The sequence below is a fragment of the Eschrichtius robustus genome, chromosome 13 (genome assembly GCF_028021215.1).
Source record: "Eschrichtius robustus isolate mEscRob2 chromosome 13, mEscRob2.pri, whole genome shotgun sequence".
NCBI classification, from domain to species: Eukaryota; Metazoa; Chordata; class Mammalia; order Artiodactyla; family Eschrichtiidae; genus Eschrichtius; species Eschrichtius robustus.
This window is the reverse complement of record NC_090836.1, coordinates 103665764-103693092: the sequence shown is the minus strand read 5'-3', so window position 1 is coordinate 103693092 and position 27329 is coordinate 103665764. Positions and strand designations below refer to the sequence as shown.

The 27329-nt window shown below is 51.0% G+C and overlaps 1 protein-coding gene across 1 annotated transcript in view; it reads left to right on the top strand.

Moving 5' to 3' along the window:
* Nucleotides 1-1494: 1494 nt before the first annotated feature.
* Nucleotides 1495-27329, top strand: part of CERK (ceramide kinase) — a 58150-nt gene continuing 32315 nt past the window's right edge. The window contains exon 1 of the mRNA XM_068560521.1: nt 1495-1709. Within this exon, the coding sequence (XP_068416622.1) occupies nt 1577-1709 (133 nt within the window). The 5' untranslated portion in view covers nt 1495-1576. The remainder of the gene's footprint in view (nt 1710-27329) is intronic.

The window sequence follows — 27329 nt, the reverse complement described above, 5'->3', positions numbered from 1 at the left end:
GGACAGGGGACGGTTGAGCTGAGCACGGTGGTGAGGAAGAGAATCCGGGGGCACCAGGGTGATGCCTCAGCAAAGTGCTCAAAACAGCAGCCCCCCTCTCCTTGGGCCTGCTCAGGAGGGGAGGGCAGGGCTCAGCTGCCTGCTCCCCCCCAGCTTCCTCCCAGGCCCCTAAGAGGAAGACTGCTTCCTCCAGCCAGCCTTCCCTGCCTGCCAGCCTGCAGGCCCCTCCCTCCCCTCTGGTGGCCGCTTATACTCCAGCATCTTCCCCTTGCAGGCTGGCTGGCCATGAGAACCTGGGGTGTGGGACCCCTAGCTGCTCTCTGCAGCCCCCAGCCCAGACACATACTCCAGTGGGCAGTAAAGGGTGGCTGGACCCTGGCAGGCCTCTGAGCCACACCTCTGCTACCTGTGACCAGGACGTGCCTCCTCAGGGGGAATCTGTCCTCATCCTAGGTGTGCAGGCCCGGCAGGGCCCTTTGACCCAGTTTTAGGCATTCAATCCCCAGTGCCTAAAACTGCCCCCTTAGGAGTGTAGGGGTGCTGCAGCACCTGCCTCCCTGGGTGGTCACGAGGGTGGCCTATAAGCAGAGGAGAGGGTGCCCGGTGCCATGCTGGCCCCAGCACAGTCCACACCTCCAGAGGGTGCATGCCAGCCCTTCAAGAGGAGAAGACGGGGTATCCAAGATGCCGCCCGACGCCCAAAGTCAAGCTGCCCAGGGCGGCCGCAGGAGGACAGGCGTGGGGCGCGGAGCCCACCCAAGGCCCGTGGGCTTCCTCCACACCCGCACGACCGCCCAGGCAGCATTTCGGCGCCCCTGGAGGCCCCCGCCTGTCCTGACGACCCACCAGGGAGGCGCTACTGAGCTCCACGCCCCCGGCCACGGCGGCCCGGACCCCAGGATCGGCGGCAAGGGGAAGCCACCTCCTCGGGCCAGAACGAAGCCCTGCGGACTCGCCCGGGCGAGCTCACCCGGTCCGCGTGGCCCGACCCCAGCCCAGCCCCCTCCTTGATCGCCCGGCCCCCTCCCCCGCCCCCTCCTCTGTTCCCTGCTCCCTCCTCTCTCCCCCCCCCCCCACGCCCGGCCCCCTTCTCAGGTCCCCTCGCCCAGACCCCCCCCTTGGTTCCTCGGCTCGCCACCCACCTCGTCCGTCCCCCTCCTCGTCCCCTCCCCGTCCCACCGCCCGGTCCCCCTCGCGGCCTTTCCTCGTCCCCTCGCCCCGCCCACCTCCCCCGGCCGACTCCTCCCCTCCCCCGTCCAGCCCCCTCTCAGTCCGCCGAGTCCGGCCCTCCTCCTCAGCCCGACCCCCTCTCCCTCCCCCGCTCCGCCCCCTCCCCGTCCCTCGCCTGGTCCCCCGCGGCCGCTCCGCGTACGGGGTGACGCAGCGCCGCCCACCCGCGCGCCCCGCCCGCCCCGCGCCGCCGCCGACGCCGCGCCGCCGCCGCCGCCGCCGCCGCCGCCGACGCGACCCGGCCGGGCTCCTGGGGCCGCTAACGGTCCAGCGCCCCTCGGCGTCTGCGCGCCCGCCCGGCGCCCTCAGCCCGGCCGACCCGGCGGCGCCTTGGGCGCTGGGCGCGATGGGGGCCGCGGAGCCGCTGCGCTCGGTGCTGTGGGTGAAGCAGCAGCGCTGCGCAGTGAGCCTGGACCCCGCGCGGGCGCTGCTGCGCTGGTGGCGGAGCCCGGGGCCCGAAGCCGGCGCCCCCGGCGCGGGTGAGTGTCGCCGCCGGCCCGCGGGCTCGGCCGGGATGGCGGGGCAGGGAGGGGCCGGGGAGGAGGGGGCGGGGAGGCCGGCGGGCGGGGGCCCCGGGACCGGAGGCCCGGAGATGGGGGCCGGGGTCTCGGCAGCAGCTGGCAGGGAGGAGTCCCGGGCGCCGAGGGTGTGTACACTCCGGGACCGGGGTGACAAAGAGCGAGCGCCGGGGCGGGGGCGGGGGTGGGGGTGGGGGGAGGAGGGCCAGAGCCCGGGCGCCTGCGGTCCCGGCGAGGATGCGACCCCGGAGGGCGAGGCGCGGGGTGGTGACGGCGGGGGAGGTCTGCGGCCCGGGAGGTGTCGCCTGGACGGGGTCGCGTCTCCGTGACCGGCCTGCAAGTATCTGAAAGGCACCATCCGGATGGATTGTGAGACTGATTACGGATGGATCCCGAGGGAGTGCCGGCGCCCCGCACTCGGTTTGAGTTTAACCCGAGTACAGATGCATTTCGTTAGCGGGGATCCAGAGCGGGGTCAGGAATTCCTGTTGTAAAGTGAAAGACAGGCTCATTATCTTCTGTCTGGGATGTGCTCCCTGGTGGGGTTGGTGTGGGTGTTAATTCTGGTGCAACAGGCTGGACGCAGGACCTGCGGAGGCCCTCCGATTTGGAGAAGTGTGATTTAACTAAAAAGGGCACTCTCTCTCCCCAAGGAGAAGGGGCCAGCGGCTTCCTGGGCCGAGACGGCGGCGGCAGAGGGGTGGGCAGAGGCTTATCAAGGAGGTGTCATTTGACCCCTGGCAGGAGGAGGAGGAGGATTACAGGAGGCGCCTTTGGACAGTGAGAAGGGGGAGGCGTCCATGGCTGGCGAGGAAGCCCAGGGCTGACGAGTGTGGGTGTGTTTCCATCTCATTCATTTGTCTTTCGCAATGTTTTATTGAGGGCCTGTCCGGCAAGGGCGCGGTGGTAATCCTCGCCTCTGCTCAGCGCACGTGACAAAGTCCCTGCCGCAGTGGAGCATTTTCCATTAGAGCGAGAGACAAGAGGGGAACACACAGGGGCGTGTATGTCTCAGAAGAGCCCTGCAGGGTGGGGGCAGGTCGCTGTGGTGCAGGGGGTCCCAGAAGTCCTCATTTGCAGGGGGGCATTGGACCAGAGCCCTGGAGGGACCTGTGCACGTTGGGAAGAGATGGTCCTCGCAGGAAGACCACAAGTGCCAAGGCCAGACGTCCACGGGGTACTGCAGGAACGGAGGGCGATGGGGGAGGGGAAACGGGGCTGTTTGGGTGGCATGGGCTGAGATGGGGACCCCTGGAGGGCTTTATCCATCTTAACCTGGAGAAAGGATCCCTGTGGCAGCTTGGAGGAGAGCAGACAGAGGAGGGACTGAAGGTGGGAGTGGTGGTGAGCAGGGCTGGGCCTGCCTGTACTGAATGAGCGGCGCCAGGGGAACGTGAATTCCAGGTTTGTAGTTACTGAAATTGCAGGAGAAGCAGGGATTTCGTTTTTAATTATTGGGGGGTGGGGTGTGTAGGTCAGGGTTCTCTGGTGGATGTTCTGAGTTTGGGATGGCTTTCAGATGCCTTGGGGGCAGTCGGGGGTGCTGCGATGGGTCTGGGGGTGCTTTCTGACACTGAGGTTGTGTGGCTCTGCTGGTGGGGGAGGGGTGAGGCAGAGCTGGCCGGTTAATTGGGGCCAAGGTCAAGGGTGGTCTTGGACTCTTGGTTTCTAGCCTCGGCGTCACCAGAAGCATGGTCTGCAGAGAGCTTATCTGTGGCCAGGGGTCTGAGACTCTACCCTTCTACCAGCTTTCTGTTGTCCCCTTGGGAAGACATGTCATTCCTTGGACGTCATCCTCCGGCCTCCTGGCACCACACGACTAGGTCACGCCTGGCCTGTCCCCGAGGGCTTTTGAGCTTTCCTGTAAACCTCTCGGCTTAAGGATGGGGCACTGCCATTTCGTGGGGCACTTGGACGCAGCCACTGTGCTTCTGCCCTGTATCCCATTCAAACATGATGCATTCCTGCGGGACAGCTTCTCCTGTATTTTACGGATATAGAGAGTTTCAGAAACCGGCCCAACTAGTGGTTGAACCCGGGTTTGAGGCGTGGTGGGTCCAACTCCAGCTGCTGTGCACCGGGTGGTGTGGCCTCCCTCAGGCCACAGCGGCGATGTGGACACTGGACAGACCCCGCCCGTCCGGGACGTCTCGGTGGGGAGGTCACTCCTTGCCTGCTTTCGGCGTTGGCATCCTCAGCCGGCTGCCGTTATGGTTTCCGGTCCCCAGATCCTCGGTTTTGGGTGGCGTGCTTCGGGGCGGCTCCTCACTGGCACAGCTGCCTGCCCTCTTCCCTGGGACGGTGGTTGCTTCACTCTTACAAACCGTGAAGGCCCTTTTGTACAGGGACTGGTATGCAAGAGATTGGTCCCCTCCCCAGAGAGGCCGGAGCTGTGGGAGCCCTGGCACCCCCTGTGCAGCCCACCACCCTGGGAAAGCGCTGGGTCAGCAGTGCAGGGACGCAGCTGCTGCAGCTCGGGGCTTTCCTCATAGCTGCATCCCCAGGGCAGTGGCGTCTGAGTCAGATGATTCCATGCTTGAGAGCAGCCCTGGCAGTAGGGAGACGGGAAGCAGCCCACGGGACATTTGATTCAGTTACAGAGTGGCAGGACCCAGCCTGCCGCAGTCCCAGGTGTGTCCGCTTGCCGGGATGGACTGTGGATTGAGGGAAGGGAGGGGAGGGTTGTGCAAAAACAGACTGATGGGGTAGGGAGTGAATTGAGATCACCTTCGAGGAAGGACAGGGGAGGGACCTGCCCCGTGGCAGCCGCGTGCTCTGGGTGCAGCCGCTTCATCTGACCCGCTCGGTCTCTCCACAGCCTCGCTCCTGTTTTCAGACGGGAAAAGTGGAAGTTGTGAACTGATTGCAATTGACTGTAACGTACAGAAGGGAGCTGGCTTTTAATCCAGGCCCACGCTCCTTCATGTGTGAGGGGGCTCAGCGGTTGAGAGCAAAGGAGGGACCTGGATTTCAGGGGGCAGCGTTGTCTGGACCCAGGAACAGCTGCTCTTAAGGAAGCTGTGAGGCTCCGGGGCGCCAGCCTGGTCGGAAGTGGGGCAGACTGAAAACAGGAAACCCGGACCCAGCCTTCTCACAGTGGGTCGGGCTAGTTCAGCTTGAAACAGACTGAAACTGCATCTGGGCTGTACCCCGGGGTTCAGGAAAAGAGACTCTGGATGTGTTCCTTTAGAGTTGGGGCTGGGAGGAGTGTATTGGCACCCTGGGGTGGGGTGGGGCAGTGCCCAGGCTCCACCTGTGAAGGAAACCCTCCCCTTCCTCTGGCAGCTCCCCCCGAACCTGGGATGCCCCAGGGCTGATGGGGAGCTCCTTGGGTAGGTCACTGCTATATTTACAGAGTGTCCCCAACGCCCCTACGCAGTGCCCAGCAAAAGGTAGGGAAGCCACAGATACTTAAAAAGTTTTTTTATGCTTACAAAAGTAACTCATGTTGATTTAGTAAAATCTAGAAAGCACAGAAAGCACACAGAAAAAGAATCACCCTTAGTCTTAACCTTCAACAGTGAATACTTGGTGTTTGTTTCTGTGCAAATATGCATATTACTGTTTACTCTCTTAAAACATGGTTTTTTTAATGTGAACTTTATTGAGGCATAATTTGCGTACAATAAAATTCACACGTTTTAAGTGTATAGTTTGGTGACTTTGCCACGTTTGATCATCTGTCCTAAGGAAAAAGACAGGTACTTAAGGAACTGTGGTTTAGGCTTTAGAAGATATATTTTCTATGTGTTTGTTAAGATACTGATGACCCCCTCCTCGTGTCCCCGTCCCCATTCTCCCGGGGCTCCTCGTGTGCCTATGCACGGCAGGTACTGAATAACCTGCATGGATGGCCGCATATGGGAGGTGAGGTGTGGCCTGCCCCTGGCCACGTGGTGAGTGGAGGCCGCCTCGGGACTGGGCTCCGGCTCTATGGGATGCAGCATGTCCAGGGGTCACCGCTGCCACTGGCAGGAGAACATGGGGGGGAGTGGTTGCTTTGCTGTTTGCTCTCCCAGCACCTTGACTTTTCTCTGGAGGATGTGGGTTTAAAACCATTGGAAGTGGCTGGGAAGCTGAATGGTTTGTGTAAAGCCCACAAATTCTATAGAATCCCCTAAAGCATAAACACCACAGATCCTGTAGTCCTGTGTTTCAGTATCCCCTGATGTGTCTTAGTTATGCCCCGTGAGGAAGTCAAAAGTGCTGTAGATAGTGTCAGATGATGTAAAGCTAATGACCTGCACAGTTTGATAGGAGGAATCTCAGTATATTTGAATAGGAAATAAATGGCAATCCTGTCTACCTGTTTCAGAAAAAAAATAGAATCTCATTCTAGATTTGCATGTGATTCACCGTCGGAAGAGACATACCGGCTTTTGTGGTTTCGAAAGCAGATGTCAGGAAAACAGCAGTCCTGCCTGCCATCTGTCTCTCTAGGCACCTGCCTCAGTTATGGTCAGGTTACCGTGACTTAACAGTAGGCGAACGTGGTCATAAATATTGTAATCTGAGATAATTCCAAGGTTAACTTTTATTTGTTACTCTAAAATAGGTCAGCAAACATTTTCTTCAAAAGCCAGATAGCAATTATTTTAGACTCTGTGGGTCACAACTTCTCAGCTCTGCTGTTTTAGCACAAAAGCTGCTGTAGGCAGCATGAGAGTGAATGCACGTGGCCGTGTGCCAATAAAACTTTATTTACAAAAGCGGGCAGCAAGCTGAATTTGGCCTGCAGTTTGCCGACCCTGCTCTAAACCATTATTCATCATTATGCGTTTTCCTGCTCTGTTGTTTGGTGCATTCACATTCAGGATTGCTATGTCTTCATTTTGGATTGACCCTTTTTTCGTTGTGTAATGCCCTTCTCTGTCTCTGATCATTGTATTTGTTCTGGAGTCTACTTTATTGATTGACACGGCCACTCCTGCTCCACACGTCTTTTCCATCCTTTTACTTTCAACCTGCTTAGATCATTAGATTTGAAGTGAGTTTCTTTAGACTGCATAGGGTTGACTCATGTTTTTTAATTAAGTAAGCCAATCTATGTCTTTTTAATGTAAATATATTAGGGCTTAAGTCTGCCATTTTATTTTTTGTTTTCTGATTTTCGTTTCTCTGTTTTTCCCTGCCTTCCTGTGAATTACTTAAAAATATTTTTTTAGAATTCCATTTGTCTATATATCTTCATCTTTTTTTTTTTTTAATTTTATTTATTTTTATTTATTTATGGCTGCATTGGGTCTTCGTTTCTGTACGAGGGCTTTCTCTAGTTGCGGCAAGTGGGGGCCACTCTTCATCGCGGTGCGCAGGCCTCTCACTATCGCGGCCTCTCTTGTTGCAGAGCACAGGCTCCAGACGCGCAGGCTCAGTAATTGTGGCTCACGGGCCTAGTTGCTCCGCGGCATGTGGGATCTTCCCAGACCAGGGCTCGAACCCGTGTCCCCTGCATTGGCAGGCAGATTCTCAACCACTGCGCCACCAAGGAAGCCCTATCTTCATCTTTTTTATTAGCTGTTTATTGTGGTAAAATATCCGTACTGTTTTTTTTTGTTTTTTTTTTTTACCACTTTATTGAGATAACATATCACACAATTCTCCCACTTAAAGTACACAGTTCAATGGTTTGTTGGTTTTTTTTTTCACACACACACACTGTATTTTATTTTTACAAGAGATAAATAGACTGACACCAAGCATTGTACATGGATGACCACAACAAAAGCAACGATGATTGCAATTACCAAACATGAAACACACTCATACTATGTCATAATATTGACATTCAGTCCAGTAATCCTCCACTGTAACAGCTCCTTTACTTTGCAGTGAAAATTGATTTGTATATTCTTTGCCTCTGAGTCCTTGTGGGATTTTTTTTTTTTTTAATTCAGACAGAAAGTCACAAAAATTATACTCATCCTCATCAGTTCACTCAGTCCCATGTAATTAATTTTTTTTTTTTTCATCTTGATCTTTTGTTAGCACTTTTATGAGTTCATCAGTTTTTCATTAGAGTTCTGAAAATGCTTATTCATTCAGTTCAGCAGTACAGTCAGTTACCAGAAACCTGTACTTGTCAGAGTCTTTTCCATGAATTTCTTGAAGATGGAACCCTTTTATAGGAACATACTTGCAAAATCATCAGAGTACACCCAGAACTGTCTGTAAATGACAAAAGACTTAAAAATGACCACGGTTAAAGATTTGATGAAAGTTCATAATAATGCAGTTGACAAGAAAATTAATTATTTCTGAGATATACATTTTAAAGTAATAACTAGGATTATTACTTATAACATTATACCAGAACATATAAGATTTTTAGAAATTTCATGTAATGTCTGAAACATTTATATTAACATATTTCCATACATATTTCCATACAAATACAAATATAAGATTTTTAGAAATTTCATGTAATGTCTGAAACATTTATATTAACATATTTCCATACAAATAACCCAATGAAAGTTTAGTATTAGTTGTTTTGTTTGTTTTTTTATACTGCAGGTTCTTATCAGGCATCAATTTTATACACATCGCTGTATACATGTCAATCCCAATCGCCCAATTCAGCACACCACCATCCCCCACCTCACCGCAGTTTTCCCCCCTTGGTGTCCATATGTCCATTCTCTACATCTGTGTCTCAACTTCTGCCCTGCAAACTGGCTCATCTGTACCATTTTTCTAGGTTCCACATACATGCATTAATATACGATATTTGTTTTTCTCTTTCTGACTTACTTCACTCTGTATGACAGTCTCTAGATCCATCCACGTCTCAACAAATGACTCAATTTCGTTCCTTTTTATGGCTGAGTGATATTCCATTGTATATATGTACCACAACTTCTTTATCCATTCGTCTGCTGATGGGCATTTAGGTTGCTTCCATGACCTGGCTATTGTAAATAGTGCTGCAATGAACATTCGGGTGCATGTGTCTTTTTGAATTACGGTTTTCTCTGGGTATATGCCCAGTAGTGGGATTGCTGGGTCATATGGTAATTCTATTTTTAGTTTTTTAAGGAACCTCCATATTGTTCTCCATAGTGGCTGTATCAATTTACATTCCCACCAACAGTGCAAGAGGGTTCCCTTTTCTCCACACCCTCTCCAGCATTTGTTGTTTGTAGATTTTCTGATGATGCCCATTCTAACAGGAGTGAGGTGATACCTCATTGTAGTTTTGATTTGCATTTCTCTAATAATTAGTGATGTTGAGCATCTTTTCATGTGCTTCGTGGCCGTCTGTATGTCTTCTTTGGAGAAATGTCTATTTAGGTCTTCTGCCCATTTTTGGATTGGGGTGTTTGTTTCTTTGATATTGAGCTGAATGAGCTGTTTATATATTTTGGAGATTAATCCTTTGTCCGTTGATTCATTTGCAAGTATTTTCTCCCATTCTGAGGGTTGTCTTTTCGTCTTGTTTATGGTTTCCTTTGCTGTGCAAAAGCTTTGAAGTTTCATTAGGTCCCACTTGTTTATTTTTGTTTTTATTTCCATTACTCTAGGAGGTGGATCAAAAAAGATCTTGCTGTGATTTATGTCAAAGAGTGTTCTTCCTATGTTTTCCTCTAAGAGTTTTATAGTGTCCAGTCTTATATTTAGGTCTCTAATCCATTTTGAGTTTATTTTTGTGTATGGTGTTAGGGAGTAGTCTAATTTCATTCTTTTACATGTAGCTGTCCAGTTTTCCCAGCACCACTTATTGAAGAGACTGTCTTTTCTCCATTGTATATCTTTGCCTCCTTTGTCATAGATTAGTTGACCATAGGTGCGTGGGTTAATCTCTGGGCTTTCTATCTTGTTCCATTGATCTATGTTTCTGTTTTTGTGCCAGTACCATATTGTCTTGATTACTGTAGCTTTGTAGTGGAGTCTGAAGTCAGGGAGTCTGATTCCTCCAGCTCCATTTTTTTGCCTCAAGACTGCGTTGGCTATTCGGGGTCTTTTGTGTCTCCATACAAATTTTAAGATGATTTGTTCTAGCTCCGTAAAAAATGCCATTGGTAATTTGATAGGGATTGCATTGAATCTGTAGATTGCTTTGGGTAGTATACTCATTTTCACAATGTTGATTCTTCCAATCCAAGAACATGGTATATCTCTCCATATGTTGGTATCATCTTTAATTTCTTTCATCAGTGTCTTATAGTTTTCTGCATACAGGTCTTTTGTCTCCCTAGGTAGGTTTATTCCTAGGTATTTTATTCTTTTTGTTGCAATGGTAAATGGGAGTGTTTCCATAATTTCTCTTTCAGATTTTTCATCATTAGTGTATAGGAATGCAAGAGATTTCTGTGCATTAATTTTGTATCCTGCAACTTTACCATATTCATTAATTAGCTCTAGCAGTTTTCTGGTGGCAGTTTTAGGATTCTCTATGTATAGTATCATGTCATCCGCAAAGAGTGACAGTGTTACTTCTTCTTTTCCAATTTGTATTCCTTTTATTTCTTTTTCTTCTCTGATTGCCGTGGCTAGGACTTCCAGAACTATGTTGAATAATAGTGGTGAGAGTGGACATCCTTGTCTCGTTCCTGATCTTAGAGGAAATGCTTTCAGTTTTTCACCATTGAGAATGATGTTTGCTGTGGGTTTGTCATATATGGCCTTTATTATGTTGAGGTAGGTTCCCTCTATGCCCACTTTCTGGAGAGTTTTTATCAGAAATGGGTGTTGAATTTTGTCGAAAGCTTTTTCTGCATCTATTGAGATGATCATATGGTTTTTCTTCTTCAATTTGTGAATATGGTGTATCACATTGATTGATTTGCGTATATTGAAGAATCCTTGCATCCCTGGGATAAATCCCACTTGATCGTGGTGTATGATCCTTTTAATGTGTTGTTGGATTCTGTTTGCTAGTATTTTGTTGAGGATTTTTGCATCTATATTCATCAGTGATATTGGTCTGTAATTTTCTTTTTTTGTAGTGTCTTTGTCTGGTTTTGGTATCAGGGTGATGGTGGCCTCATAGAATGAGTTTGGGAGTGTTCCTTCCTCTGCAATTCTTTGGAAGAGTTTGAGAAGGATGGGTGTTAGCTCTTCTCTAAATGTTTGATAGAATTCACCTGTGAAGCCATCTGGTCCTGGACTTTTGTTTGTTGGAAGATTTTTAATCACAGTTTCAATTTCATTACTTGTGATTGGTCTGTTCATATTTTCTATTTCTTCCTGATTCAGTCTTGGAAGGTTATACCGTTCTAAGAATTTGTCCATTTCTTCCAGGTTGTCCATTTTGTTGGCATAAAGTTGCTTGTAGTAGTCTCTTAGGATGCTTTGTATTTCTGCAGTGTCTGTTGTAACTTCTCCTTTTTCATTTCTGATTTTATTGATTTGAGTCCTCTCCCTCTTTTTCTTGATGAGTCTGGCTAATGGCTTATCAATTTTGTTTATCTTCTCAAAGAACCAACTTTTAGTTTTATTGATCTTTGCTATTGTTTTCTTTGTTTCTATTTCATTTATTTCTGCTCTGATCTTTATGATTTCTTTCCTTCTGCCAGCTTTGGGTTTTGTTTGTTCTTCTTTCTCTAGTTTCTTTAGGTGTAAGGTTAGATTGTTTACTTGAGATTTTTCTTGTTTCTTTAGGTAGGCTTGTATAGCTATAAACTTCCCTCTTAGAACCGCTTTTGCTGCATCCCATAGGTTTTGGGTCGTCGTGTTTTCATTGTCATTTGTCTCTAGGTATTTTTTGATTTCCTCTTTGATTTCTTCAGTGATCTCTTGGTTATTTAGTAACGTATTGTTTAGCCTCCATGTGTTTGTCTTTTTTACGTTTTTTTCCCTGTAATTCATTTCTAATCTCATAGCGTTGTGGTCAGAAAAGATGCTTGATATGATTTCAACTTTCTTAAATTTACTGAGGCTTGATTTGTGACCCAAGATGTGATCTATCCTGGAGAATGTTCCGTGCGCACTTGAGAAGAACGTGTAATCTGCTGTTTTTGGATGGAATGTCCTATATATATCAATTAAATCTATCTGGTCTATTGTGTCATTTAAAGCTTCTGTTTCCTTATTTATTTTCATTTTGGATGATCTGTCCATTGGTGTAAGTGAAGTGTTAAAGTCCCCCACTATTATTGTGTTACTGTCGATTTCCTCTTTTATAGCTGTTAGCAGTTGCCTTATGTATTGAGGTGCTCCTATGTTGGGTGCATATATATTTATAATTGTTATATCTTCTTCTTGGATTGATCCCTGGATCGTTATGTAGTGTCCTTCCTTGTCTCTTGTAACATTCTTTATTTTTAAGTCTATTTTATCTGATATGAGTATAGCTACTCCAGCTTTCTTTTGATTTCCATTTGCATGGAATATCTTTTTCCATCCCCTCACTTTCAGTCTGTATGTGTCCCTAGGTCTGAAGTGGGTCTCTTGTAGACAGCATATATATGGGTCTTGTTTTTGTATCCATTCAGCCAGTCTGTGTCTTTTGGTTGGGGCATTTAATCCATTCACGTTTAAGGTAATTATCGATATGTATGTTCCTATGACCATTTTCTTAATTGTTTGGGGTTTGTTTTTGTAGGTCCTTTTCTTCTCTTGTGTTTCCCACTTAGAGAAGTTCCTTTAGCATTTGTTGTAGAGCTGGTTTGGTGGTGCTGAATTCTCGTAGCTTTTGCTCGTCTGTAAAGCTTTTGATTTCTCCGTCAAATCTAAATGAGATCCTTGCCGGGTAGAGTAATCTTGGTTGTAGGTTCTTCCCTTTCATCACTTTAAGTATATCATGCCACTCCCTTCTGGCTTGCAGAGTTTCTGCTGAGAAATCAGCTGTTAACCTTATGGGAGTTCCCTTGTATGTTATTTGTCGTTTTTCCCTTGCTGCTTTCAATAATTTTTCTTTGTCTTTAATTTTTGCCACTTTGATTACTATGTGTCTCGGCGTGTTTCTCCTTGGGTTTATTCTGTATGGGACTCTCTGCGCTTCCTGGACTTGGGTGGCTATTTCCTTTCCCATGTTAGGGAAGTTTTCGACTATAATCTCTTCAGATATTTTCTCGGGTCCTTTCTCTCTCTCTTCTCCTTCTGGGACCCCTATAATGCGAATGTTGTTGCGTTTAATGTTGTCCCAGAGGTCTCTTAGGCTGTCTTCATTTCTTTTCATTCTTTTTTCTTTAGTCTGTTCCGCAGCAGTGAATTCCACCATTCTGTCTTCCAGGTCACTTATCCGTTCTTCTGCCTCAGTTATTCTGCTATTGATTCCTTCTAGTGTAGTTTTCATTTCAGTTATTGTATTGGTCATCTCTGTTTGTTTGTTCTTTAATTCTTCTAGGTCTTTGTTAATCATTTCTTGCATCTTCTCAGTCTTTGCCTCCATTCTTATTCCGAGGTCCTGGATCATCTTCACTATCATTATTCTGAATTCTTTTTCTGGAAGGTTGCCTATCTCCACTTCATTTAGTTGTTTTTCTGGGGTTTTTTCTTGTTCCTTCATCTGGTACATAGCCCTCTGCCTTTTCATCTTCTCTATCTTTCTGTAACTGTGGTTTTTGGTCCACAGGCTGCAGGATTGTAGTTTTTCTTGCTTCTGTTGTCTGCCCTCTGGTGGTTGAGGCTCTCCGTACTGTTTTTGAGTGCACCTCTTTGTATAGAGGTGGAGTGGTTGCCCAAGATATTGGTCTATATATACGTATCTCATCCCAATCTTGTGGTGCTGCCATTTTACCAGTTTGAGTGAAGTGCAGAAACCTTACCTCTCTGCATCGCTTTACTCTCCCGTTTTATAATGAAATTGTCTTAATTATTTCTTCTACATGCGTTTAGAACCACATTGGTGTTATAATTTTCTCTTCCACCCGGAAACATAATTAAGAAAAGTCAGGAAGAGAAGGAAATCCTATTGTGTTTACCCATATCTTTGCTTACTCTGTTCTTTCTTCCTTTTTTTTTCCCCCCCAGGACTCTTATCACTTCGTTTCTACTTCCTGCATCCTTTCTTTTATGATAGGTCTGCTGGCAACAAGTGCTCTTAGTTTTTCTTCATCTGAGAATGTCTTAATTTCTCCTTTATCCCTAAAGGATATTTTTGCTGGGTGTAAGATTCCAGGTTGACCATTCTTTTCTTTTCAGCACTGGAAAAATATTGTGCCACTTCCTCTGGCTGCCATGGTTTCTGAGGAGAAATCCACTGTCATTCAGATTTTTCTCACCTGTAGGTAAGGTGTTGTTTCTCTCTCGCTGATGTGAACATTCTTTTCCTTGTACTTGATTTTCAGAATCCAGACTGTAACGTGTCTTGGACTGGATTTCTTTGGATTAATCGTATTTGAGGTTATGCCTTTTGTCAAATTTGGGAAGTTTTCAGCCATTATTTTTTGAGTACTTTTTCAGCCCCTCTCCTTCTCTACTTCTGAGACTGTAGTGACACACATGTTGGATCCTCCATTATAATCCCACAGGTCTCTGAGGCTCTGTTCGTTTTGTGTTTTTTTGTTTTGTTTTTGTTTTTAATTCTGTTTTCCTCTGCTGTTCAATTTGAGTCATTTCTGTTGTCCCATCTTCCAGTTCACTGATTCTTTCCTCTGTCCCTCCGTTCTGCTGTTGAGTCCACCTGTTTGTTTTCTATTTTGGTTACTGTATTTTTCAGTTCTAAAATGTCCATTTGGATCTTCTTTATATCTTCTATTTCTTTTTTCTTTTTTAAAGATTTATTTATTATTTATTTATTTTTGGCTGCATCGGGTCTTAGTTGCGGCATGCGCGATCTTTGTTGAGGCATGCGGGCTTCTCTCTAGTTGTGGTGCACAGGCTCCAGGGCACGTGGGCTCTGTAGTTTGTGGCATACGGGCCTTCTAGTTGAGGCGCAAGGGCTCAGTAGTTGTGGCTTATGGGCTTAGTTGCCCTGCAGCCTGTGGGATCTTAAGTTTCCCAACCAGGGGTCGAACCCGCATTCCCTGCATTAGAAGGCGGATTCCTTACCACTGGACTGCCAGGGAAGTCCCTATGTCTTCTACTTCTTTGCTAAGACTTTTTTCTTTGCTGAGTCTTTATATGTCTTCAATTGTCTCAAGTGTGTAATTGTTCGTGAAGCCTTTTCACAGTGGCTGCTTTAAGGTCCTTGTCAGACAATCCTAACATCTTTGTCATCTCAGTGTTGGCATCCAGCAATTGTCTTTTTTTCTCTCATTTTGAGATCTTCCTAGTTCTTGGCATGGTGATTGATTTTAGATTGAAACCTGGACATTTTTGTACTGTGTTATGAAATTTTGGATCTTATTTAAATTTCCTCTTTTAGCTTGCCCTCTCTGACACTGCTGCATCAGGGAAGAGGGAGACTAGTTACTGCCAGGTGGGGGAAGAAGTCCAGGTTCCCCTCGGCCCTGTTGACAATCGGGGGGGGGGAGGGGCTCCTCATTGATGCTGGGTGGGCTAGGACTTCCGGCCCCCCACTAGGCCTGCACAGAGACCCCCTTGGCTGGAAGGGGTAGGGGTGCCTCGCAACTGCTCTCCAAGGGTCTCCTGACACCTGGGTGGGTGGAGGTGGGTGGTGGTGAAAATCCTGACTTTCCCCTAGGTCTCCCCTGACACCACCCCACTACTGCTGAGTGAAGGTGAAGTCCACTTCCTCTTTGTCTCCACCGACCCCTGTGGGGAGTGAGGCTCGTTACCAGCTGGCTGGGATGAAAGTCCTGGCTCCCTGCATGCCTTCCCTCACGCCACCCTGGTGGGGAGTGTCGGGTGCCTCCCTACACCCCTGAGGGTGGAAGTCTAGGCTCCCAGGTGGACTTTGCTGGCGTGTGGGCATGGGGCCAGGTTTTCTGTGTGTTTGTCTAGAAGTTTCCTGTCTTACTGGGCTGTCCTTCCCCTGGTCCTTTGGCCAGAGAGGGCACTCTTTGTTGGGGTTTTTGGTTTGTACCCACTGGCATTTCCGGGTTGCTGGATTCTTCAAATCTGGGACGCATGAGGCAAAAGGAAACCCAGGGAACTCACCCACTGTCCTTCCCTGGTCCCGAGGTCCCCGGCCAGCTTCCTCCTTCTCCCCACCTTTCAGAGTCTCCCTGCGTTTGTGTGACACATGGCTCAGCGGAGGAACGGGGAAAAGCACACCTTGTCCATCATCTCAGCAGTGGAAGGTCCCTGTGTATTTTTTAAAATATTTTTTCTCTCTGTTATTCAAAACAGATTATTCCTACTGACCTGTTCAGCTTCACTGGCTTTCCTCTGTCACCCCCACTCCGCTACTGAGCCCAGCTGGTGGATGTTTTATTTCAGATGCTGTACTTTCAGTTTTAAAGCTTCCATTTGGTTCCTTCTAATAGTTTATTTTTCTCCCCTGGGAACTTCTGTCATCTTTCCGTTCATTTTAAGAATGTTCAGCTGTACCTCACCGAGCACGGTTATACCGACCGCGTTAAAGTTTTTGTCTCATGCCTCCGACATCTGGGTCATCTCAGGCCGGGCGTCTGTGGACTGTCTTTCCCTTGGGCATGTCAGCGTTTTCTGGTTCTTGGTGTGCTGATTAATTTTGTACCCTGGACATTTTTCATATTTCTTTGTAAGGCTCTGGGTCCCATCAAAGTCCTTTGGAGAATTTTCTTTTCTTAGGCAGGTGCTCAGCCTGGTTGTACACAGACGGCAAGTCGGTCTCACGTTGTGGGAGGGGTTTCCACATCAGTCCAGCTCTCAAGGCCTTTTTCACGCTGCGGGGGGCCACCCTGGTGTTTGTCACTCAGGGGTGAGTCCGGGGCCGGGGAGCTGGCACACTTGGCACTTCGGCTCCCAAGGCTCCTCTGTGCTTCCCGCGGTTCAGCACGCGGAGGCCGGGAGGGAGCCCGGCGTGTGTCAGTTCACGGGCAGAGCCAGGACGCCCTTCCCCAGCCCTGCCGGCCACGCTCTGGCTCCTCTGGACAGAGGGCTGGGTGTTCGCTGTCCGCATCCGGCGAGCCGTCCTAGATCTCAGGCTGCCCTTGGCTCAGAGCTGGGGATGGAGAGGAGAGGACGGCTCTGGAAGACTGCAGGGCGCCGCTCCTTCTGCGTGGGTGATGCTCCGGCCACTGGCCCGCCGCTCTTTGCTTTTGGCGCCTTCAGTTAACTGTCTGCCTCCCATCTTGTCCAGACCTCTTGGTCACCATCAGAGGAGGGATAGGCGGTTGTGCGCCTGCTTCACCTTGGTCAGAACTGTGTATGCCTAGACTGACGTTCTCGTGCCTGTAGCGCTGTGCTTACCGCCTCAAGTAATCCTCACCAGAGCCCTTGGAGCCATCTGGTGTTGTCCCCAGTTCAGAGACGGCAGTCGGGGGCAGGTGGGGGGGCTGCTCCAGAGCTCGGACGCTGAGATCCTGGGGTACGCCCCCTGCAAGGACGTGGCTGCCGGGGTCCGTTTCTGCAGCGCCCACTGCCTTTCCTGGCGGGCAGGTCGGGGGAGAGTCGGGTTCTTGGAGCAGGAGTCAGTCTGGCTGCAGCCCCCGGCGGCCGGGGGCGCCACATGCCCCCTGGTCACTCGGCTGGGGGTGCTCGCACGGGGTAGCACGTGGTCGGAGGAGCCGGTGGCTGTGCGAGTGGGAATCGGGGACGGGCTATCTCCTGGGTGTGGAAACGCAGTTGTGCCAGAGTTGGCTCCACGGTATATGGTCCGCAGGTCCAGGGTGAGTGCAACCCGTCCCCTGAACCTACAGCCTGGGGACCCGAGGAGAACCCTGTCCCAGGCAGGTGTGGCAGAGGCGTTTCCTGAAGGGCCAGGTCCAGTCCTGTCGCAGGTGCTGATGGAGCAGAGCCCCGCGGGCGGTAGGGCCCGGGGCCACCTGGAGCCGGACGCTTGGCCAGGTCGCTAGGCCGCTGGTGCCCCAGGACTGCTGGGCTCTCTCCGCAGTGGCCGGGGTCAAAGGCCAAAGTGCGACAAAGGTGGTAGCGAGTCCCTCTTAGGCAGGACTGTTTCAGGATGGGCGGGAGCTGCTCTGGTCTCCGGGTTTTGAGTCAGGAGGGCACGGTGATGCCTTATCTTTCCGGACCGGGTTGATGACGTTTCTTCACGTGGGGACGACAGCGAAGTGTCAGCAGTGTGGGGTCTGCATCCTGTCTCCACGCCCCATTCAAAGGGCAGGTGCATGTGTGTGAGTGTGTGCACAGGAGCGTGTGCACGTGTGCCTGTGTGTGAGCAGCGGCTCCTGGGTGGAAAGGGGCCGCCCTCCCTGCCCGCCAGCCTGTGGCCCCAGCAGTCCCCGCGTCTCGGCTTCCTCTCTGGCCACACGCCTTGTGCAGCCTTTCTCAGGAAACCAGTGGACGTCAGACCGCACCCGATCCGCGAAGCCGCTGATTCCCAGGCCTCCATCTGGAGCATGCCTGGCTCCCTCCTTCCCAGGGACCCCTTGGCCCAGGTCTGCATGGCGTCTTGGGGGCCCGGGTGGATGGTGCCAGGCCTGCAGCGGGTCTGCCCTGGTACCCAAGGGCCCTGGGAGGCCTGATAGAGAATGTTCCGTGGAAGGGGGTCCGAGGGCCGGGGCTTTAGGCTCATTTGCCAGAAGCGGTGCTGCCTCAGAGGTCTGGGTCCACGGAAGCACGTGCTCCTGACTCCTTGTACTGTCTGTGCCTCACCCGACGGCTCCGCAGGGGCGCCCCGGAGCCGTGAGGCATCTTAGATGAGAGTCCAAGGCGGTGAGCCTCCGTAGCCGCTCGTCCCTGCCTGGGGCTGCCTGGACTGCGGCCCTCCTAGTCTCCGGCACCGCCTCGCCTCCGTGGTTCTTAGCTCCCTCTGCACTCCCCCTGCTCTAGCCCTGCTGGCCTCTGCCTGTCCTGAAGCTCCGCAGGGATGCTCGTGCCCCAGGGCCTTTGCCCAGCTCCTAGGTTGCCATCAGCCTTTGTCCGTGAGGCATCCCACCCCGCTGCAGCCCCCGAGCCCCGTGGACCTGCTCCGCTGCCTTTTCCATAGCATTTATGACTCTGGATAAGTTGATAAAATACGTATATCAACTTCGTCATTTCTCAGAGGCCTCCCCACATCCGACCGATACCTGCCAGAGGGCGGGGTTTCTGTCCCGGCACCGCCTCCCTGTCTGAAGCTGGGTGGGCCCGTAGCAGTGCTGAGCACGTGAGTGGAGCGTGGTGGGGCAGCTTCCAGGCGCAGTGCCTGGGCTTTTTAATGGTGACTCACGTGTGTTAAGGTTTAGCATAAACCATGATATACCTGATAATTGAATGTCTTCTAAGAGAAAAGTACATCGTGAAATATTTTAGGGCCTAAGGATTCCAAAGATTTTGTGCCTGGAATGATCTAGAAAGGTTCAAAAATAGACTCAACTGAGCTGGACACTGATTCAGCCCACAGACTCAGAGAGTCCGTGGGGTTCCAGGTGGGCCCCTGGCCTGCCCTGCCGGCTCCCCCCGCCAGCTCCCCCCACCCGCTGCTTCTCCCCATAAACCTGACTATAAACAGCTAAACTGGTTGGGCCGCTTTTCCTAAGAAAGGTGCCTGGTGCCCTCCCTCATCCTCCGATCCCCGGTCCCTTATCTGAATGCCCGCACCTGCCCTTTTCTGTAGATCCCGTGCTTCCCTCCTAGGACCTGTACAGTCCCTGGCTGGTGAGGACGCCAGCTGGCACTTGCCACCTTCTGGAGTTTCTTGAGCCTAAGGGGACAGAGTGTCTCGGACAGGATTACCTCTGAGGACACTTAGCCCCACGCACCCGAGTCGTAGTAAGAGATGTTACCTGTGCCCTGCCGTGGCGAGCGCTAAGAACAGCTAACACACGTGGGGCGGCCAGGCACCAGACCCTCTTCTCAGCACTTTAGGTGAGAATCCTTTCATTCTCACGTGTCCCCATTTTACAGAGAAGGTAACTCAGCACAGAGATGCTAGGCATTTGCCCAAGGTCACACAGCTGGGAAGCGCCAGGGCCCAGTTCCAGCCTTGGCTTCTACTCTGGATCCACTGTTGGTCCTTCTGGTCAACAGTGAGGACTGCTGTTTGGCCGGAGTGAGGAAAGGTGGGCTTGTGAGCCAGGCTCGACTTCGGGTCAGAAGAGATGAAAAGGTGGGAGGCTGCTGCGGGGGAGGGTTCCTCCTGTGAGCAGCCCCGGGTAGCTGCCGGAGCTGCAGCGGTGGGCAGACGGTCAGGGCCCCTGCAGCGCGTGGGACACGCACACCAGCTTCCCTCCCAGGCTGGTGTCCTGGTGACGTGCTGGCCACTGCGGGTGTGCAGACAAGGGTCAGAGGTCACACTGTACTGAGTCAAGTAAATTATAATTGACCGGCACCTCATCTGAGCATCAGGAACTTTGGGGCTAAAGTAACTAGGACATACTTACAGTTTTGTTTGAAATTTTTGTGTTATTGAAATAAACCAGTAAGGGACTTCTCTGGCGGTCCAGTGGTTAAGTCTCTGCGATTCCACTGCAGGGGGCATGGGTTAGTGGGTTAGATCCCTGGTCGGTGAACTAACATCCTGCATCATGCTGTGCGGTGTGGCCAAAAACGAAACAAAACAAACAAAAAACCAATAAGAAATAGTTACAAATGGAAATTTAATTATTAACATAGCTCACTCAGTGGCAACAGTTATTGTTCTGATAGAAACGTGACCTGCTGTTGATAAGTCTGGAGGACTTGCCGTTCTTCTTCTAGACGCGTGACCCTGGAGTGGCAGCTGCGCAACCTTACCGAGCTTGTAAAACATCGAAGAGGAGCTATGTTGGGTTGTTTCCAGCTTTGCTTCCAAAGTGACAGGAAGCTAATTTCACTTAAATTTCTCTTGTGTGTCAGGCTAGACTGGGTGAAATGATAGCCATTATGGGTGATACAATTTTATTTGTAATCCGTAGGGTCAGAGTAACTACAGATTGTCCTCACGGGGGGGGGGGGCTGCTGATGGGTCGCCCTTGGGCTAAATTTGGCCCACAGATATTTTTTGACTTGTCCAGTGAGGTTTTCCTTTCCTTTTCGAATCGTAGTCAACGTTTTAAGTCAGGAGATTTCACACCAAAAAATCCAAGCTTCTGGCGTATCCCTGAGTGATGTCGCCTGTGTGCTGTGACCAGGACTGTGGCCTCCAGGTGGTCGGGGCGCTTGGGTGCCACCCGCCCACCGCCTCGTGTGGAGCTTCACGAACACGATCTTGAAACGTCAAGCTGCCGGACGAATTTCCCGTTTCTGTGGAGTTAGAAGACAAATTTTTTTCTATATGAGAGGAGCCACTGGGATTGCCTGGGTTGGGTAGGATGCCTGAGAAGTAGCTACCTTCAAGATTTGCCTGTTTTGACTGAAACTGGAAGACTGTTCTAGAAATGTCTAGTGGGGTGTGTGGACATGCAGAGGGGGAGGGTGCTTACCCAGCGTCCACCTGTCAGTCCCCGTGCTCCCCTCCGTCGCCCCCGCGGGATTTGGGGCAGGTGTGGACCTGCCATCACGGGCCGTGGCAGGTGGCAGGTGCTCGAGGCCGTGGTTTGTTGTCTTGGTGACAAGGTCTCGGGCACACGTCTCGGAGTGGAGAAGTACTTTGTGACATTTATGCTGTAGGAGAAAATGTGTAATGCTTGCAGAGAGATCGAAAACTGGCCTATAGGTTTAGTCCTCAAAATGCCTCGCTCTCGTTGGAAATCCAAATTCTTCCTTCTTGTGAAGCCACTTAAGTCTGTCCCTCTCCTTGTGGCCTTTTCCTGTTCTGAATTGGTGTCGTGGGTGGCGGTGATGTCACATAATCCAGCCCCGAAGATCCTTTAGTCTAAGGCCGCAGGTGGAGGCGCCAGGAAGGCTGCTGAGTGAGGAGGCAGCGGGTGCAGGGGCGGAGCAGCAGCCTGGACCGTGCTCTGCGGCTCACCCAGCCCGTCACAAGCCCGGCCTGCCGGGATCTGTCCTGGCCCCGTCAGCGACCAGCAGGTCCCCCACCCCTCGGTGCCTTTGTTTGCTCGTCTGTCCAGCAGGGGAGTCGGCGACCTGCCCCAGCGGGCCGTGGCGTTCTGTCCGCGGGGGGCGGTAGCTGGCGCGCGGGCGTCTCTGAAACCAGCCGGGCCTGTGGCCCTCCGCTGCCTCCCAAGGGCACCTCCACCCATGACCCCTCCCCTCCTCCCCGATCACGTCCAAAACCTGTCGTCTGCTGGGCCTGGGACGCCGCTCCCCCAGGTGCCGGGACAGCGTGGCCGTGTGGTCACTAAGTGATCGTGATGTGACTCTTGGGCGTGTGGGGTCTCTCGTGACACCGGCCGGCTCTCCCGACTCTCATTGTCAAACCAGAGCAGGTGTTGATGAGTGGAGGGAGGGGCCCCGCCCCGCAGGGCCTTGGAGAAGGTGTGGCGCGCTCGCTGCGAGGGCGCCTCGGGGGAAGAGCGGCATCTGCCTTCGGCCTGACGTGGATCTGTGGGGTCGGGTCTGGGAGGGTCGCAGCTCAGCTTTGCCCACCGGACGTGACGGTGTCGTGTAGCAGATGAGAGCGGCCCGCTGGCGTGGACGGGGCAGGTGGGGATGGCGGGGCAGTGTTAGCGTGATGACCACGGTCCAGTGAATTTGTTTTCCGCGTGGTGTTTCTGGACTCTGCGAGGTGGTGAGCTGTGGGCAGGAGGGCTCCCTGGTCTTCCTTTCCACAGGGAGCTCTCACCCAGGGGCGCTCTGCTCCTGCCGCACGTGTTCGGGCGGCTGAGCTGCCGGGAGGCGCGTTTCACGTGCGTAATTGCTCAGGGGGTCGGGCGGTGTGACCTCAGACCCTCGGGCTCTTCCTTGGGGCAGGGGCCCTGGTGCTGGTGCCCCGGGGTGGGGCTGCGTGGCTGCCAGCTCCCCGGCTTTCTCTCTGGCCTCGTCGCCGTCTAGTTCCCGTGGACGTGCGTCTCAGGCTGTGACACGATGCACCAGGTGCTCCGTGGGGACCTGCCCTGCCCTGTCCCGTGCGCTCCCTCTCACGCGGGTGGCGTGTCCTGGGAGCGGAGCTGTGCCCTTGACTGTGAACTTGTCTTTGCTCTGGTCGCCCTTGGCCTCCTCGATGTCTGCGGGACCCTGGCCACCTCGCCACCAGCACGGGGTATGTGTGCGCTGACACACGGGCAGTCGCTCTCCTGGGGGAACGGAGGCCACTGAGCGCTCGGCCGTCCACGAACTTGTAAGATAAGCAGATTGACAGACAGCAGGGACTTTTCTCCCCCGAGTCACAGCCGTGAAGCACACTCAGCGTTCATGGGTCACAGTGAGCACTGAAAAGGGTAGAACAGAACCGAGAACGGTGGTGACAGCGGCTGGGGTCCTCAGCTGTCCCGGGAGAGCTGCGGGCCTGCAGCGTGGGCACCCTGTCCCGCGGGCATTGCCTGTGGTTCCTCTGGAACACGGTGACCCTTCGGTCACCACCCTTGTGGGAGAGTACGAGGCACAGTCGCACTTCTTGGGAGGGGAGCACAGAAGACTCGCATCTCTTGTCAGCAAAAGCCTTGAAACTTCCAGCCCAGGTTTGGTTACCAAATTTCAGTCCATTTTTGGAAAGGATTCTACTGCATGAGAACTTTTTTTTTTTTTTTGAGTTGGTGACAGTTATTATATTTCAACCGGTGGTAATGGCCCTTAAAATAGATTGCTTTGTTATTAGAAAGAAAAATGAATGCTGAAACTGAACTGAAACACAGAGAGAGGCACGTTCAAGTTTGGCCAAAGGATCTGAAAGTGAAAGAAGAGGGGTTGATCTTAGTCATTCAGTCGGCAGTTCTAACTCACTTGAGCCGCATTCTAAGAAGAAATCCAAATTATTTAGAGTATGGTTTTATAAAATGTGCAAAGCCTAATAAAATGACCTATCCTGATATATTATTGATAAGGATAGTCTTGTAAGTGAAAGCTTAAGTCCTTCAAGATTAAAGATATTCCAACCGTTTGCTCTACATGGCTGCTTGATTATTGTTTGTTTTTTGGAAAGAAAGGTCTTTTTCTTCGCCAATTTCTGAGTGGGTCTGTGGCTGTCAACGTCCACACTCGGTTGCCTGTCGTGCACACTGGAGTTGAGGGGGGCCCTTGGTTGTGGGTGCAGAGGATGCACCCCTGCCTCGGTCCCCCCCTGGTGTTTGGGTTTGGCAGGCTCTCTTTAACCTCTGCCTGACAGGAAACATTTTTTGATAGATTTGCCAAAAGCGAGTCCTGGCCCTGCCGGTGGCTTGGACGAGTTCTCTGACCTGCAGGCTTCAGTAGGATGAAGATCTGGAAGATGCAGGCTTCAGTAGAAGTAGGATCTGGAAGACCTTCTGTGAGCGCCTCTGTGCAGTGAGGATCATGATATTTACCTTCTGGGTTGTTTGTGAGGGTTACACGAGCTTATACATTTACCACAAAGTTGGCCTCACAAGTGGCAATTATTATAATTACTATCACTATTATTATGCCCGGCGTAAAGCAGCGTACTCATGTGACAAAGCGTGACACATGGAGACCAGGGCTGGACTCGGGTTGGCCAGGCCCTGTGTGAGGTGACGGGTGCGGACACACACAGCTCTGAATGGAGCAAGTAAGACCACCCTCAGGGAAATGCCACCTAGTAGGAGGCAGAAAAGTGACTGCAGGCCAGGCTGACACCCTGGTGAGGGGGGACCTGGAGGCCTCCCCGAGGAGATGGGGTTAAGCTGGGAAGCAGAAAGCCCCGGGCCAGTCAGGTGGCCGTGTGTGTGTGTGTGTGTGTGTGTGTGTGTGTATCTGGCGTGTGTGTATCTGGGTGTGTGTGTGTATCTGGCGTGTGTGTATCTGGCGTGTGTGTATGTGGTGTGTGTGTGTGTATCTGGGTGGATGTGTATCTGGGTGTGTGTGTGTGTATCTGGTGTGTGTGTATGTGGTGTGTGTATCTGGGTGTGTGTATCTGGGTGTGTATGTGGTGTGTGTGTGTATCTGTGTGTGTGTGTGTATCTGGCGTGTGTGTATCTGGTGTGTGTGTGTATCTGGCGTGTGTGTGTGGTGTGTGTGTGTGTATCTGGCGTGTGTGTGTGTATCTGGGTGTGTGTGTGTATCTGGGTGTGTGTGTGTATCTGGTGTGTGTGTGTGTATCTGGATGTGTATGTGGGTGTGTGTGTGTATATCTGGCCTGTGTGTGTGTATCTGGTTGTGTGTGTATCTGGCGTGTGTGTATGTGGTGTGTGTGTGTATCTGGGTGTGTGTGTGTATCTGGCGTGTGTGTATGTGGTGTGTGTGCATCTGTGTGTGCGTGTATCTGGCGTGTGTGTGGGCAGGGCGTACCTGGTGTATAGACAGACCATTCCCAGAAAAGGGAGCAAGGCTGGGAACTAGCGGCTTGGCTGAGGGACAGAGGTGGTCCCCGAGTGAGTGTGTGGTTAGAACATACTTACTTTACATCCCAAGCAAGTTATTTGTGATCACACATTCCAGTAAAGCCTTATAAATGCTTTACTTCTTTTGGAATTTGGAATGTGTCAGGTAAGTTGTAGAATTTATTATTATCAATGAATAAAAATGACCAAAATGAGCGTCATAGCTGGAGATTAGGTTTATAAGATGTTTAATAGTATAAAATAAAAATATCAAATAAGTATTCAAATTTTATGTTTTTTTCCCTAATTTTATCAAAAGTTTGCCTCTTCTATATTTGTCTTCTTTAGTTTGAATCTGCTCAGTTTTTATAGCGTTGCAAAAGTTGATGCTACTTAAAATTTCAATTTTAAACTTAAAAAACTCTCCTAAACTATACTTTAATCACACGTATCCTAAACTTTAATATTGTACCAAATGCAATTTAATATCCCAATTAGGGAAGGATAGAAGGAAGAAAGCCCTTCTCGTGAACAACGTGTGTTTTTATCCCGTGGCTGTGTTTTCCCGCCCTGCGTCCTCTTCACTACAGACACACTCACCGTCTTCCGGGTGGTGATGATCTGTGACCACATTACTGCATTTTACTCTTTGGACACAAATGGTTCTTTCTGTACTTCGTTTTCTTTTTAAATACTTTTATCATGGAGGTAATACATGGTGCTCCACGGAAAGATAGTCTTCTTGTCATTAATACATAGTATCTCTTTAGTTCTTTGTTTTATGACCAACATTGCCTTTTGTTTCTCAAAATTTGTAATGTCAGTAGAGGGTAATAAAACAGTTTGTTTCTGTTGGATTCCAAATTGAGTCTTCCAGACCAGAAGTAACTGAAACCACATTAGAAGGAGGACACAGAACACCCGGGATGGATGTTTTCAGTGTCCCTGTGGTGTGCACCCAGCACAGAGCCCGCTGCCCACTCGGGAGGACCCGGGGAAGGTGTGTGGGGAGCACGTCTGGCGCTGCCCGCTGGGCACGTGGAAGGCGACACAGAGCACGTTTTGTTTGCTTGCATGATGAGATTTTCTCTCTTAAATGTTCAAGACCCGTCAGACTGTGACGGGACGCAAGTTCTCAGAGCCTCGTCAACTTGCCCCTGAGATCGTAAGCATCCTTTCCCAGTACCAGCGTGAGTTGCTGCCTCGTGGCACTGGGTCAGTGTGTCCCCGGGATGCGCTTGTAAAATACATGCCCTGTGGGGACCGTGCTGCTTGTGATTAAAACTCTTCGGTGCCTTTCGTGCTCAGAGGCGTGGCAGCAAGTTCCTGGGGAGTAACCAGTTTGAGAAGACAGGAGAATATTTTTGTGGAAGTTACGTCCAAGCCATCTTGCGGTGGGTTGGTTTTCTTGGTGGTTCTGTGAAGCCCTCCATCACAGCTGGCACACGAGGGTGTGCGGTGAGTCTAGGTGAGGGGGCCTGGGGAAGAGTTAGGAGATGCCTGTCAGAGCTGGATGGGTGGGACCAGCTGAAGCCACAGTGTGTCCTGTAGAACCCAGCGGGCCTGCTCTGCCAGGACCAAGCTGTGGCACAGGGTGTGCTCGGCCCTGCCTTCCCCAGCTACACACACACACACACAGATACATACACACACACAGATACACACACATAGATACACACAGATACACACACACACACAGATACACACACACACACAGATACACACACGCATGGATACACACACAGATACAGGCACACAGCTACACACGCCTGGATACACACATGGATACACACAGATATGCACACAGATACACACATGCACACAGATACGCACATGGATACACATACATACACAGATACACACGCACACAGATACACAGAGATACACACGGATATGCACACGCAGAGCCGGGAGAGAAGCCCCACGGGGCCTGCAGTCAGAGAGGGAGGGAGTCTGTGTTGGCAGGCAGGCAGGCAGTGGGGATGTCAGCTGCTGAAGCCGTGGGTTCTGCGTCAGATCCATTGCACCTGCCTCCACTGATGAAGGTCGTTTTCAGACTTGCACGTCCTCCAAGCAGTACAGAGCGTAAATAGTAAGATGTTTGCCCGAGTTGTTTTCTGAAACTTGGAATCAGCTATGTCTGGTTCCAGCTGATCTGGTTGAGACTAGATAGGACCACCGACCCTCCAACTGGGCCTGCATCTGTGTCTGCTTGCTGACCTTTTAACATCACAGGGCCGAAAACTTCACCCTCAGATGGTGCTCAGCGCCCCCATTTCTGATTGTGCAGAGGCTGGTGGCCTAGTTACACCTGCACACGATGACGCACCTGTTCCCCCATCACCCTCCCCCACGCTCCCCCCGCCCCGGGTGCCCTGTTGCTTTGTCCCAAAGATACCCCAGCCCCTGGCCTTTG